General features: G+C 42.2%; 1 protein-coding gene across 3 annotated transcripts in view; it reads right to left on the bottom strand.

Moving 5' to 3' along the window:
* The window catches only part of NPTN (neuroplastin), a 70,290-nt gene that overhangs the window by 28,379 nt on the left and 28,248 nt on the right, over positions 1–13,663 (bottom strand). For all 3 annotated transcript variants that reach the window (XM_004758369.3, XM_013059368.2, XM_004758371.3), the window contains exons 2-3: positions 6,643–6,990; positions 1,439–1,610 (exon numbers count right to left, since the gene is read on the bottom strand). In XM_004758369.3, coding sequence (XP_004758426.1) covers positions 1,439–1,610; positions 6,643–6,990 — 520 coding nt within the window. The remainder of the gene's footprint in view (positions 1–1,438; positions 1,611–6,642; positions 6,991–13,663) is intronic.

Genomic DNA, 13,663 nt, shown 5'->3' with positions numbered 1-13,663 from the left:
TGCAGGGTCTAAGACCAGCTCCATAGCTGACTTAATAGGTGGTTCAAGGGGACTCATAGCTGTTACTTCACAAAATGTGGGAGAACACTGAAAAACTCTGATAACGCAGAACACCCTGAAGAGCTGCAAATAAGCTGACCAGAAAAAAGGAAGAAAGAAGGAAGAAGAGGAGGCAGAGGCTGTTATTTTATAAAGTCAAGCTCAAATTTATAAAGTGACAGTTCAGAGCCCTATAGGTGACATAGTACAAGACCTAGGAGAAACACAACTGGATGTCTGGTACCTTCAAAGAGTTATTATAAAAATACAAACTTGTAAAACTAACAAACTGATCAAGAATATATGCCTTTCATTCCACCCAATAGTTCTATGTGATTAACCTTTTCTGAACTATGAGAATATAGCTGAGGCTGTATTTCCAACTTAATATCAGAAGAAACTACAGTAGAGACAGATTAACTTGCCACTAAAAATGGTATGTTAAAATGGCGGGGGGGAGACCTAGGTTCTATAAAAGTCAGAAGAGCCCAAACCTAGCCTTGCTTCTGAAATTTACTAGCTGTAATACTTGGCCTTGAAAACAGTGAAGAGTCATTACTCCTTGAGTTTCAGTTTCTTTACTTGAAAAAAGGAGGAGGATCCTTAATGTGAGTCAATAAAATAAGAAGTATGAAAAGATCTCAATCTTGCAAAATACTGCAGAATGTCCTCGCTACTCCTGGGCACGCAGGTTTTCCTGGTTTCACTCCACTGCACTCTTTCTTTGCACTGCATCAAGCTGACAAACAGGATTAGCTGATCCTTTTCCAGATTAGTTTTCAACCATAAACTATTCTGAAAGGTGAGGTGCCATGTGCTCTAGCTATTCCAAAAAAGCACCAAATCTTTGCGTGCCAGGGTAGCTTCAGCCAGCAAATATATCCCTTTCATCAAATGATATTTCCTGGTTACTGGAATTACCTTATTCCAGATCATTAAAGAGCCCTGTATCTACTGGTCTTGATCAGGTTCTGGTCCTATTTAACTACTCCTAAAAGGTAACTCACTAGGAAATCTACTCAGTGGAAAAATCACTTAGGGTGCTCTTGCTTTAAGAGTCCTAAAGTAGATTTCAATCTAATTCCTCAAACCACAGGATTAAGTCAAGAGATCTGCATTCTAATTGTGACTTTCCTACTGACTAGCACCTTCCTCTGAGGCAAAGCGCTCCCTACGCTGTTTCTCTATTATCACAGTGAGGGGAACATCTATGACTCTCAAACCTAGCTATTCATCAGAATCCTCTGGAAATCTTTAATAGATCCCTGGGTCTCACCCCAGATATACTGGGTTAGACTCTTACATGTCTCCCACATAACATAACTGTGCATTATGCATGTCCATAGTAAGTTCAGCAGTGCTCCCTCCCATCTTCTGAGGAGCTGCTAGTCCCTCTCACCTGTATTCCATGTTGCTGGCATTCTTGCGAGTGGCAGTCAGTTCAACCCCATTTTTTGTCCAGTAGCTGTATGTAAGGGTGTGAGAGTTGGAGGTGAGGTTACACTGCAGGGTGACAGGGAGAACAGGGCTGTCTCGAAGAATGACCTCTTCACTGGTGACAATCCTTGGCTCTGTAATAAGAGTGCACAGTGATAGGGCGCCATAGCCTTCCATTCTCTGTAGCCCTGACCTGAGAATCAGATGGGGTAGGATGGGGAGACTAGAAGAAGAGGGAGGGCAGACAGGACCACATGAGGAGTTTCACTTTACCACTTTGGAGGAAGTCAAAAAAGGAAAAACAATGATTATAAGCAAATGACCACTAGCGCAGACAACAGCCTGAAGACCAGTTGGCCTAGACGTGAAAAGAATGGGAGTATTATGGATACTTGTACTGGGAATAATCCACTTACACTTTTAACACCACCGTTTTATGATTTAAGAACCGCCAACCAATTCAGCTTCAATTAGAAAACCAGGCTCCACCTTGCAGTTCTGAAGACAAAGGCAGTATCATTTATGTAACTAATAAACTCCCTATGGAGTTACTAGGCCTTGGAACAGTAAAAGCTATAATTAGATAATACATGTATGGCTTTTCCCACATTAAATTCTTATAAACCTATGGCAAACCAGCCATGGTCATTAATTATGCAGAAAAAGACAGTGTCAATCCTAACAGCAAATTTCCTGCCAGAAGTCTGTTGCATTTTTCCAAATTTTTGCCAAGGGAAAATTCTTAAGGAACCATCATATTTCTTCTCTCCAGCCCATATTTATTCCCAAAATAAAACTTTTTCAGAATTGCTAAGTAAAACACATTCCACTGTGCAGATAATGTAACTAGAATGCGATATGTGTTGGTATCATGGCTTCCTAGCATTTTAGAACTAAAATGCCCTTAGAGTTCACTGAATCCCCACTCTTTAAGAGCCAGAAATGGAAAATGACTTGTGCAAGGCCATAATTATTATTAGTAGCAATGCGGGGCCTAGAACACACATCTGACTGAATTCTCTATCTCTGTTTCCTCCCCCACTTCCAAACCCCAACCCACCCCAAACACACTTTCCGCCCTATGGCAAGTTATATACTTCATCTCCTGGGCTGATAACCTGGGGTCATTATTCTAAAACCTACTTGAATCAAATATTAGAACACATTGAGCAAAAACACACTATCATTCCTGGAAGGTTCATCCTTAAACCCTTTGAATTCCACCATTATATTAAAGTTAAGATGTTTGTCGTCTTTTTGTTATTGTTACTTCTCTCTAACCTTTTCCCAAGCTTAGCTGCTATTCTACTTTTGGTCGGACATTTTCGGGTCAAGTCTAAACTTTTCCCAACCACAATTCGAGGTATTTCCTCTCTTACTCTTTTTCCAATTGTTTTTCAGAAATTCTTAACTAACTTCCCATCTCCCTGTACCTGGCAACTCTGTAGCAGCAATCTGACACCATACAATATAGTTCTGACTCAACTCTTGAGGACAGAGGTCTCTCCCTCCACTGGAGCTAAGCTTTGTTCCTGTGCAGGGAGGTGGACAGAATGGTGAAGTCATGGGACACTTGAAAAATAGAATGCCCAAGGACCTCCTAATCAATGCAACATTTCTGACTATAGAGCTCATATCAAAGGAAACTGACAAATAAAGCAAATCCTCAAGTCTGTTAATTAAATGGGTTCTCACTATTTTCCAACTCTGGCAAAGGGATAGTGGTTATCTTCCATTCAGCACTGGTCCTTACTGGTAACATCAAACAGGGTCTCTATGTACAGATAATGGAGGCATAGCAGCCACTAAGACAGAAGCAGATGCATGTAAACACGTTAGAGCAGTGGTGTCCCAAGGTTTCCAAAACACACTGGACAGAAGCCAAATCCCTGGGCCTTAAGTCGAGTGGAACGGCTGCGAACCCTGCAATGGAAGGCGCACACACACCATCAGCAGAAAGCACCACAATTCCAAGAAAAATCAAAACCAAGCAAAAACAAAAGAGAGAACCAGTACTCCACAGAAATTAAAAATATAAAGGCAACATTAAAACCCAAACATACTTATAGGTTTTTACTAAATTTTTATTATCCAATTTTCTTTTCTGACCCATACGGGATTCTCCTTCTGGTTCTTCTCAGACTGCACTGAGAAAGGGTAAAACTCGGAGGATGAGGCCAAGAGCTTCTAGATGTTTCAACACAAGGAGGCCAAAGTAAGTGCTACTCTTACCTTTGATGATGCAAATGCCCACTGCAGCTCAGGGAGATCAAGAAGGTGATGAGAGCAACCTGCAGACTTTCTGCCAAGAATTCTTGGAAGGCAAAGGAAAGCATTTTTCCCATTATGTGTTAAAGATCCAGGAGAGAGTCAGCTGGGAGCAAGTGGATAATTTAAATAGGTTTACACAGGATTCTGCATCATAGGAGGGCTGTGGAGTAGGGTAGCCTCCCTCTGATAACTGCGGCATATGGAAACCAGTACTAAACCAAGCTCCTTGGCCAGGGTGCCACATCTGCATTCAGCACCAGGATGAAGGTGACGCTTTTCTTCCTGTGGCTTAGCATTGCACATGAAAGTCCAGGAGAGAAGTACATTTAGGAGAAGCCCAAAAACATTTACCTGCCACTGACTCCTATTTAGAAGCAGTGGGTGGGAGACCCTTACCCTCACCATCACTCGTGTATAAAACAACATACTATGGCTAGGGAGATTCCCTAAAAACTGGGCATATTTCTCTGCCTGCCTTACCTTACTCAAGGAGCTTTGGGGGAAGTACTGTCAAGAAGTCATCGTTAGGGGCGCCTGGATGGCTCAGTCGATTAGTGTCTGCCTTCAGCTCAGGTCATGATCTCAGGGTCCTGGGATCGAGCCCCACCTTGGGCTCCCTGCTCAGCAGGGAGTCTGCTTCTCCCTCTCTCTCCAACCTGCCTCCCCACTTGTGGGCCCCCCACCCCCCCACCCTGGTCTGTCTCAAAATTTTTTAAATGTTATCCTTAGAAGACTTCAACCTCCTCCTGGAGGCAGATGTCTGTCCCTGGGATGTTAAAACCACAAAACAATCCAATTAGAGTGAATTCAGGGTGTTTTTTTAGAGGTAGCAGCAGCAGCTTGACTCTCTAAAAGTTAATGAGGGTTAACTAATTGACGGGGAAGTCTGGGATGAGAGTGAACTGGCCAGGGTTTGGTTTAACCACCTTAGACACTTCTAAGTTAGGAAGTTTATTTCCAAGTAAACTGGGGAAATGTTATGTATTCTCAGGATTGGTAGGTAAGTACCCCCAAAGACTCCTCTTCTTCTGGCCCCAAGGCATGACCGTTGAACTCTGAGTCTATTTGAGTCAAGCTCCTGGAAGTACAAGTACCATATGCCCAGCCCAGTCCATGCCTACAAACTTCTGTAGATCTTTGTGGCCATTTGGGTATTTCTGCTTTTATAAGGAAAGGAGCAGGGGGGCAGGAGAAGGAAGCGTGCAAGGGAAAAACTGTTAAATAAAAGGAAAATTGCTGGGTTAATATTCCCCATTTTCACATAGACAGGTTTTCTTTTCCCCTTTCCAGAAGCAGGTTCTCTGATTGAACAGTGCCAGCTGCAGCAGCCTCTCCTCTCTCCTCTTCATAAGCATCTTCTAAGATACTATATAAAACAAACAACTAACCTGCTGGCTTCCATAAAGTATATAGATTCAGGGCCCATGTCCTATTATTTCCTGTGTTATTACTAAATTCCTCATAAATGTGTTTTTACTATTTTTACTTACTCCTTCTAAATCAATCAGCTCCTTAAGCCAGTACTGGCTTTAAGTCTGAGTTCTTGAAGAGAAGGCGAAACCCAAAGGATCTTTCCATTAAGTAAAGTATGCTCCCTCAGTTATAATCAGGTCAGATGTGGGGCTAGAACTAACTCTTCCCAGCCAGGAGCACTAGCTCACTGGAGATTTCTCCCCCTCTCTTCTTCCCACTGTACAAGTAGCAAGACACTTTTCCAAAAGAGAGGTGGCCACAAGAGCTCCTGTGTCTAATGTCTTACTTGTACCTGCTATAACAGAGGAAGAGAAGAACTCTGAGCCAGCCACTTAGCTCCCCCTCCTCACTTAGTTGCAATTTAATTTCTCCTTTTTTCAAAACACAAGAGAAGGCCAGTGTGAATGGCTTCCAAACTAGTTCTGGGGTTGCCAATCTCTGGGATAGGAGCACCATGCCAACAGTCAGTCATCAGAGTCAAACTATCTGTGAACAGGAAGCAGATGCAAATCTGACTTTGAAACAAGCAAGATGGGGTTTAAAAAAAAATACTTTGCAGTTTAGTGTCACCTGGTGCCTACCAGCAAGACATATGGAAAAAATATCAGGCTGCTGCTTTTAAGAGAGCAGGAGACTGGATGGGCAGGACCAGTAAGGAGTGTACTGCTGTAGTGGAGGGCTGTTATCAGAGAAGCACATGCCACTGTTTTAGAAAAGAAAAAGAGCTGGAACTATGGAAATATCCAAGCTTACATGCCACCCAACAACCAAAACACACCACCACACCGCACCCATGGCGACATTCCCATCACAGAACAGGATGACACCAAGTCACAGTGAGGGAAGAAGCTGGGCAGACACAAACTTAAAACCATAGAGGTGAAGGCAGCTACTCAGAGAGCTTCAAACAGATGAACAGAAAAAATAAAAAGTAGTTAGATTGGGGAGAGAAACAAAAATAAAAAGGCACCAGAGAACAAATCAGCAAAAGGATAGCAGGAAACCTACTACAAAATTAAAGGGGAGGGAAAGAAACAATTCAACACTACCCTGGTTTAACTGCCTGGTTTTGTGAGTTTAAGTGGTTCTGGAGCCCCCCAGTTCTCCCTCCCCACCTCTTCCCATTGCAGATGATTTTGGACAGGCACGGATTTCCCCAAGTTCTTTGTTCCTGAGGAGAAAGACACAGAGAAGGGATGGGGGATGAGGGAGGTAGAGAGAATGGCAAAGGGGAAAAAAAAAAAAAATGTTGCCACAGATGTTTTCATACACTACAACCAGAAGGGTCATGGGTTTGAAAAAACGAAGACAAGGGGTGGGGTGAGCGATCATACTGGGGAAGAGGGAAGGGAAGCAGAAGGGAAGGGTCATCGGGCCACCTCTAATGACTACAGTACTACTACTGTAGGGTGCTGGACTCACTCTGAAGGACGCTTATGGTGGCCTGGGCTCGAATCCATGTTATGGAGGGGTTTTGCCTCAAGTCATTCCTCTTGGGGTCGTTGCTGGCCCTGCACTCGTAAGTCCCAGAGTCCTCCAAGGTGAGCCGGGTTATTCTCAGCACACTTACGCCGTTTGACCCGTAGGCGGTGTTTACGGTGACACGGCGCTTCCGAGCACCGTCCCACAGCTGTCTGAAAGACTCTGCCCGGTTGACTTCTGCGTACCACCACTGGATCTCTGGCGTGGGGCTCCCGACCACGTCACAGTACAGCTCAAAGGCGTCCCCAGTGAGCTTAGTTTCTGACATGGGCGACTTGACAAACCCAGCTAGAGGGAGGGGGAGCAGGAATGCAGTGACAGGCCAATCAGAAAAAAAAAAAGAATCAACAGGTGTTAATAGTAATTTAAAGAAAAGAAAAGAAAAAAGCAAATGAGTTGCAAAGAACAAAAAGGATTCATTTTTAAACTATAAAGAGACAGTAAATAGCATTTCATACAAGCTTTTAGAAGAAGAACCACCCTGGGAAGCTTATGAAGCAAAGGCAGGCTAATTACAAGCTGGGGCGGCCCAGGTGCTAGCCAGGCAGAAGCAAGCCCACTGGAAAGCGTTTTAGCAATGGGCCCATTTGGTAGGAATGAGAAAGCCTCAGGTCTCAGGGAAGAGTCTTTTTCCTTAGAGCACAAACCATTACCTTTCCAAATTCAGGCAAGTGATGAAAGATAATCACAAGCAGCAGTAGTTCAATATGCCAAGTCAGGATCTCTCTTTTGGATGGGGGAACACTTTGTTAGAGATGGAATGTCTTTAGTGGGCCTCAACAAGAAATACCAACTGACCTAATGACACCTTCTCCTGGGAATCAAAGTCCAAATTTCAACTGAAAAGGTAGCATATTTCTCTCTTGTGCAGGACTCCATGCTGAGTTCAGGATGGCCTTCCCCCCACATCCTATTCTTCCCTGGGTCTCTGGCAAACAAAGGGCCCAGCTAGCTGTGACTAGGTAACCTCTACCTGAACGCAGACCTTCAGGCCCAGGAAAACAAGACAGTCTGTACTTCAGAGTGCGAATTACTAAGGATGTCAGCTCAGCAGTGGAACCAACAGTAACAGCAATCCACCTAATTGCCAATAGAGGGACTATGTCTTCCACAATTCCTGAAGTTCATACAACTGGAGAACTCTCTTGAAAAGTCAGTCTTAAAAATAACCATGGTACTTGACAGGCTCTGTCTACATAGTTTACTTGCCTAGCTCCCAGAGGCCAGCTCATAAAGAATAAGAAATATGTAATGATGAATTAAATTCTGTGGTGAAGGCTAGGCCTCAACAACATTGCCAGGCATTATTCAGGAATTAAAGTTTATGTAACCTTTAGCATACACTCCCATAAGACAAAGTGGCAATGGCAGAAAAGAGAGTAGAAAATCCAGACTTAATTGAAGAACTTGGGAGTAGGGTCCATAATAAACTAAATCACAGTGCAAGCATACTCTCTCTCACCCATTTATTCCACCTAAGGTTCATCAGCATCTCTACCAATTCAGGCAGTATCCCAAGGTACAAGGTAAGAGGGGCTGGTCAGTTTCCCTGGGGACCTAGCTGGCCTCTCTGTAGTGAGCAGAGTGGGGCCAGAATCTATCAACATCAGATTAAAAATATTCCAAAGGAAATGTATAAATTAAATGGAACAGTTTTCCTACAGTCCAGAAGCCAAGGATGTAAAGGAGCTGGCTGAAAATGGAGGTTACTCAGTGGAAAATTTTCTGTTTATATCCACAGAAGTAATTGCCTTTGGAAATAAATTCCATCCCACAGACCTATGAACTCTAAGAGAGGTACTATACTTACTTAAGTAGACGCCAAAACCTCCAAATTCATACTAATCTTTCAACTCATAAAACACTGAGTATCTGGGGAGGATAGGAATATTATAATTAACAACCTTAGATTAAAGTTTTGCCTTGAAAATGCTATTCTAAACTACTTCTTCAGATCGGGTCAGTTCCTTGTAAGGAACCATCTATCAGAGACCCCAAGAAGGCAACAAGATGTCACTCTCAGATGCAGGGGAAGTTCCAGAATTTTAGAAAGGAGACACCAATCCCCAGCAATGAAAAGGCGATCTCAATACCAAGTAAAGTGGTACTAAAGGAACCATGTCTTAATTTCACAAACTGCCACCCACCCACTCATTAAAGTCAAAGCCAACTAACACAGAAGGACAGGTAAAGGAAGCTGGTCATTCATTTTACCACTGGCTTAATCATCATGGAAAACTGGTTATCAATAAATCCCTAGGAAGCAGTAAAGAGTAGTACTCTGTTTTAATCACACTCTCAACCATTAAGTGTAAATTACAAGTGCTCTTATTCTCACATTTTCTGTGAGCTGGGGGAGTTTATGTCTTCTCAAACACAGTGATTATGCACAGACTGTCCTTGACTTATGGGGTTACATCCTGATAAAGCCACTGTATGTTGAAATTTTCTAAAGTCAAAAATGCATTTAATACACCTAACCTACAGAAGATCACAGCTTAGTCTATACTACCTTAACTGTGCTCAGAACACTTACACAACACAGGCCTACAGTTGGGCAAATCATGTAACAAAACATCTACACTTTGTAAGTGTTGAATATCTCATAATTTATTGAATGCTGCATGGAGAATGAAAAACAGAATAGCTGTATGAGTCCAGAATGGTTTTAAGTGTATCAATTGTTTACCCTCGTGACAACATGGCTGACTGGGAGCTGCAGTTCACCGCTGCTGTCCACCACCATGAGGGAGGCAGGGACTGCAGACTGCTAGCCTGGGAAAAGATCAAAATTCAAAATATGGTGTATATTGAATAGGTATCACTTTTGCACCATCAAAAAGTTGAAAAGTTTTAAGTTGAACCACAGTGAGTCAGAGACCATCTACTTGATCATGCTCTAGAAATCTGTTGGTGGGCTTGTACTTTTCCCCCTTCTGAAACGCAGGGTGACATTTAAGCCTCTTCATCAATCTACTGATTATGCTAATATAAAAGGAATGCCTGCAAGTATGTCCAGAACCCCAAAAACCCATCCAATTCCAGTATAATCTCTAATCCCAACACTACACAATTCAAAGGTAGCTGAGAAACAGCCTGACCACAATTCCCACTGCACAGAACCAAGCAAGTCACCCAACCTGACACTGCCACCCCTGGGCAAGACTCACTACTAAGGAGGAAGGAATGCTAATCTGATTGAGTTTAATTTTCTACCTGCATATAGGAAAATGGGACTAAGTAAAAAAAATACTTTCTGAATTAGTAAACTATATGATGTATATTTAAACAAACTTATATGAAAACAAGATTTAAAATCCCTTAAAACACTAACAACAGATGTCTATCCATGTACTCTTTGAAAGCTGTTATTATTTATTATTAGCCATGTGCACCAACAGGTAACATTTTCTAAGTACAAGTTATGTGTTAGACAATGTGATAAGCACTTTATATTACCTCATTTAATCCTCACAACAGTCCTATAAGATAGGTGCCAACATAACACCCTTAAAGATGGAAACTAAGGCCCTAAAAAGTTAAGTAATTTGCCCACAGTCACAAGCTAACAGTGAAAGACTCTGGCCTGAAATCCAGAGTGTCCAAAGCCAAAGCATGGTCTCCTAATACTTCCCACAAGTGTGGTCAATATCCCTTACTAAAATAGAAAAAGGTTTTTGTAGTTATTTAAAAGTTAAAGATATTTTTTGTCACCACTTAAATGTAATTAATAATTAATTTTACATAATTTACATAATTACAATAATTGCAGACTACAAAAAGCAAGGACCTGTCCATTGGAACGTACAGCACAGTGTGATCACTAACTGCTTAAAATTATAATTCTAGTAAAGAATGGAGACAGAGAAGCACAGGATCAGAGTTCCCCAAGCAAGTGTGGGAGTGGGGTACAGAGGGGGAAAGTGAGAAAAAAAAAGAAAAGATGGTTCAGAAGCAAGACCGCCCCCTAGTTCGGATGATTTCATCACCTGCTCTTGAGAAGGCTGGCTGCATAGAAGGGAAGAGTTTAAAGACATTAGATGCATTTCTCTGATACTGTGGTCAGTGGGAAAATTAATAAAGGGAAGTACCTAAAGTTTTTATAAGAACTGAAAGTTTACAAAGTGCTTCCACATGCATCATATCGCCATTTCATTCACATAGTTTCACAAGGTCTATATGGCAGGTGCAGGGAGAATTTCATGACTGCTTAGGTAGCTAATCCTGAGCAGAGATGAGACCAGAATGCAGGTCTTCAGCACTTAGTCTGCTGTTCTTTCCATTAAGCTGTCCTGCCTCTAACGAAACCAAGCACAGGATTCCTTGATAGCTGAACATCCATCAAAAATCCATGAAAACAGATCTATTTCCCCTCCTAGCAGCAGGGAAAAGAAAAAAACAAAAACCTCTACACAGTATCATGAAATCACAATTAGCAAAGGAAAGTTATTAGCAACCATCTACCTCATTATCCATCCCAAATTAGCTCCAATTCAGGAGAAGAGAAGAACCAGCTTGCAGCAGCAGCAGCAGGAAGAGGCAGACAGCTCAGAGCCTGACTCACTCTGCCCTGCCTTTCACCACCAAGGGCTTTCAATCTAGTATGTGCGCTCAACATTAAAGGACACAACTGCCTGAAGTTAGGAGGGCAGCAGAACCATCCGTTTGATCTCCAAGTCAAAGCCCATCCAGTATTTTGGAAAAAGCCAAAATTTCTGAAAAACCCCTTACCCACCATCATCTCTTCCCACTGTAACATATAATGGGGCTCAGATCTCAAACAAGTTTGAGGAAGGACTAACAAAGCTTATTCAGTTCAACACTGATAAAGGAAGCTGAGAGGTGGTCACAGGTTTGGGGGAAGGGAGAGACTAGAAGCTGGGGTTGGAGGAGGACAGCAAGCACAGTATAAAAAAATGAAGACAGTAAAACCAGGAAAGCAGTAATGTAAAATTGCATAACTGGGGATGGGGGATGGGAAGCGAAGATGACAGCTGGGGCTAGCAGCCGGAGAAAAGGAGGAGCTCTCTGGCAGAAAAACTGGATGTGTAGATATGTAGCAGCGGGTGAGAAGAAAAAGGGAACACAGAAGAGCAAGTTGAGCCCAATCCCAAGAAAACTGCTTTTACGTATGCCCTAAGGAAGCAAAAAAGCTAACCTAGTCCCACATAGGACCTGAGACCACCACTGATTTTTACAGCTAAAATTCTCACTTACCTCCAGGGCAATCTCTGAACAGGTAATAAGACTAACTTCTCTCCCTCTCTCTCTCTCAGCTGACTACTGCCAAGGCCAGGCTTTTAAATCTAACCTGCTTTTGTCAACTTTTATTTATTTTTTTTAAACAGTTGTTCCCTTCCCTCTCTCTCTCTGCCTGCCTGCCTCTCTCTCCGTCTACTTGTGATCTCTGTCAAATAAATAAATAAAATCTTTAAAAAAAAAAAAATGAAAAAAATAAACAGTTGTTCCCTTCAAGCCCTTGTTTACTACTAATTCCCTGTGAGTGGCTCATGCTGCTGACTCCTTTATGCCACATAATAAAGAGAAAATGACAGCCAAGGAGAAAAGAGCATTTCTCTCCCCCATCTTACCCTCAAACACACTCTCATATCATACACATCAAAAAGAAGAAAGACTGAGCAAGACAAGCTGATCTCTAACTGTGGTTATCGGCATAGTATTTCAAATCTGTTTAAACAACTATGAACTGCTATAAGGCTGTATATACAAGTTGTATGTACACATCTTGCCTACCCTTTTTTCTTTCCTTTTTTTAAAAAGATTTTTGTTTATTTATTTGACAGAGAGTGAGCACGAGCTGGGGAGAGACAGAGGGAAAGAGAAAAGGAGAAGCAGATTCTCTGCTGAGCAGGGAGCCCAACTCAGGATTCAATCCCAGACCCCTGGGATCATGACCTGAGCTGAAGGCCGATGCTTAACTGATGGAGCCACCCAGTCGCCCCACATCTTGCCTATCCTTACTGTTAACTTAAGAATTATTATCGTTATTCCTTAACAACAAAGCTAGGTCATAAATCCATATGCACTTATTCTGTGTGTAACCATCAAGGGTAAGGCAGGCCTGAGGCCCTGGGAGTGGATGAAAATGGGATAACCTCATTTTCTGCAGCAGGAAGTATCTGGGTCTGATCTCACTCACAGATTAGTCTGATCTGTAGGAAGAAATGGCAGCAATTACAAACCCAAATTAAACCCATTCCTTCCACAGTTACCTCAATCAGGCAGACATGACAAAGGTTTAGGACTGTCCCCATCACTAGTTTCTATGCCAGGGCCCACCCTCTATTTAGAAAGTGTACCATTCAAATGGCTAAAGATATCTGTTCAGCATTTTAGCCCGCCTTCTGTTTTGGAGAAACAGGACAATCCAGTTTGAAGGAGACTATGTAGTTTAGTGATTAAAAGCAGCAAACTCTAAAATCAGATTGTCTGGAGGTGCAATCACTATGTGACCTCAGGCAAGTGACCTAACCTCTCTGAGCTTCTCCTAATCTGTAGAAAAAGGCTAATAGTAGTAGCAACCTCAGAGTGTTATTGCAAGGATTAAATGAAATAATACAGCTTAGAACAGTGTGCCTGGCACATAGTAAGCACTCAATAATGTTACCTATCATTACATGTCTCCATAGAAGTAATGCTGAACAGGCCACATGCAGAAGCCTTCAGCACTGCCCCACAACAGGCTGGGAAGCAGAAATGTTACATCAAAATGAGTTCTAAATTAGAATCCAACTTCAAGAAACAACAAAAAATTAACCTCTAAAATAAATTTAGAACCAGAATGGAAGTAGACTGTAGAACACAATGAAAAAGAAGGGAAACTAGAATGGGGAGAATGATAGTAGCAGTGTGGACTCAAGGAATTTGAAATGTTACTAGAGTTATAAACCATCGAATCAGATAATTATGAACACTGTAGAAAGCCCAAGAGTAATGAGAA

Source organism: Mustela putorius, unplaced genomic scaffold (genome assembly GCF_011764305.1).
Source record: "Mustela putorius furo isolate JIRA1106 unplaced genomic scaffold, ASM1176430v1.1 tig00003972_pilon_pilon_pilon, whole genome shotgun sequence".
Classification (NCBI taxonomy): Eukaryota; Metazoa; Chordata; class Mammalia; order Carnivora; family Mustelidae; genus Mustela; species Mustela putorius.
The sequence above is the reverse complement of the archived record's forward strand: the minus strand, read 5'-3'. Positions and strand labels throughout refer to the sequence as shown.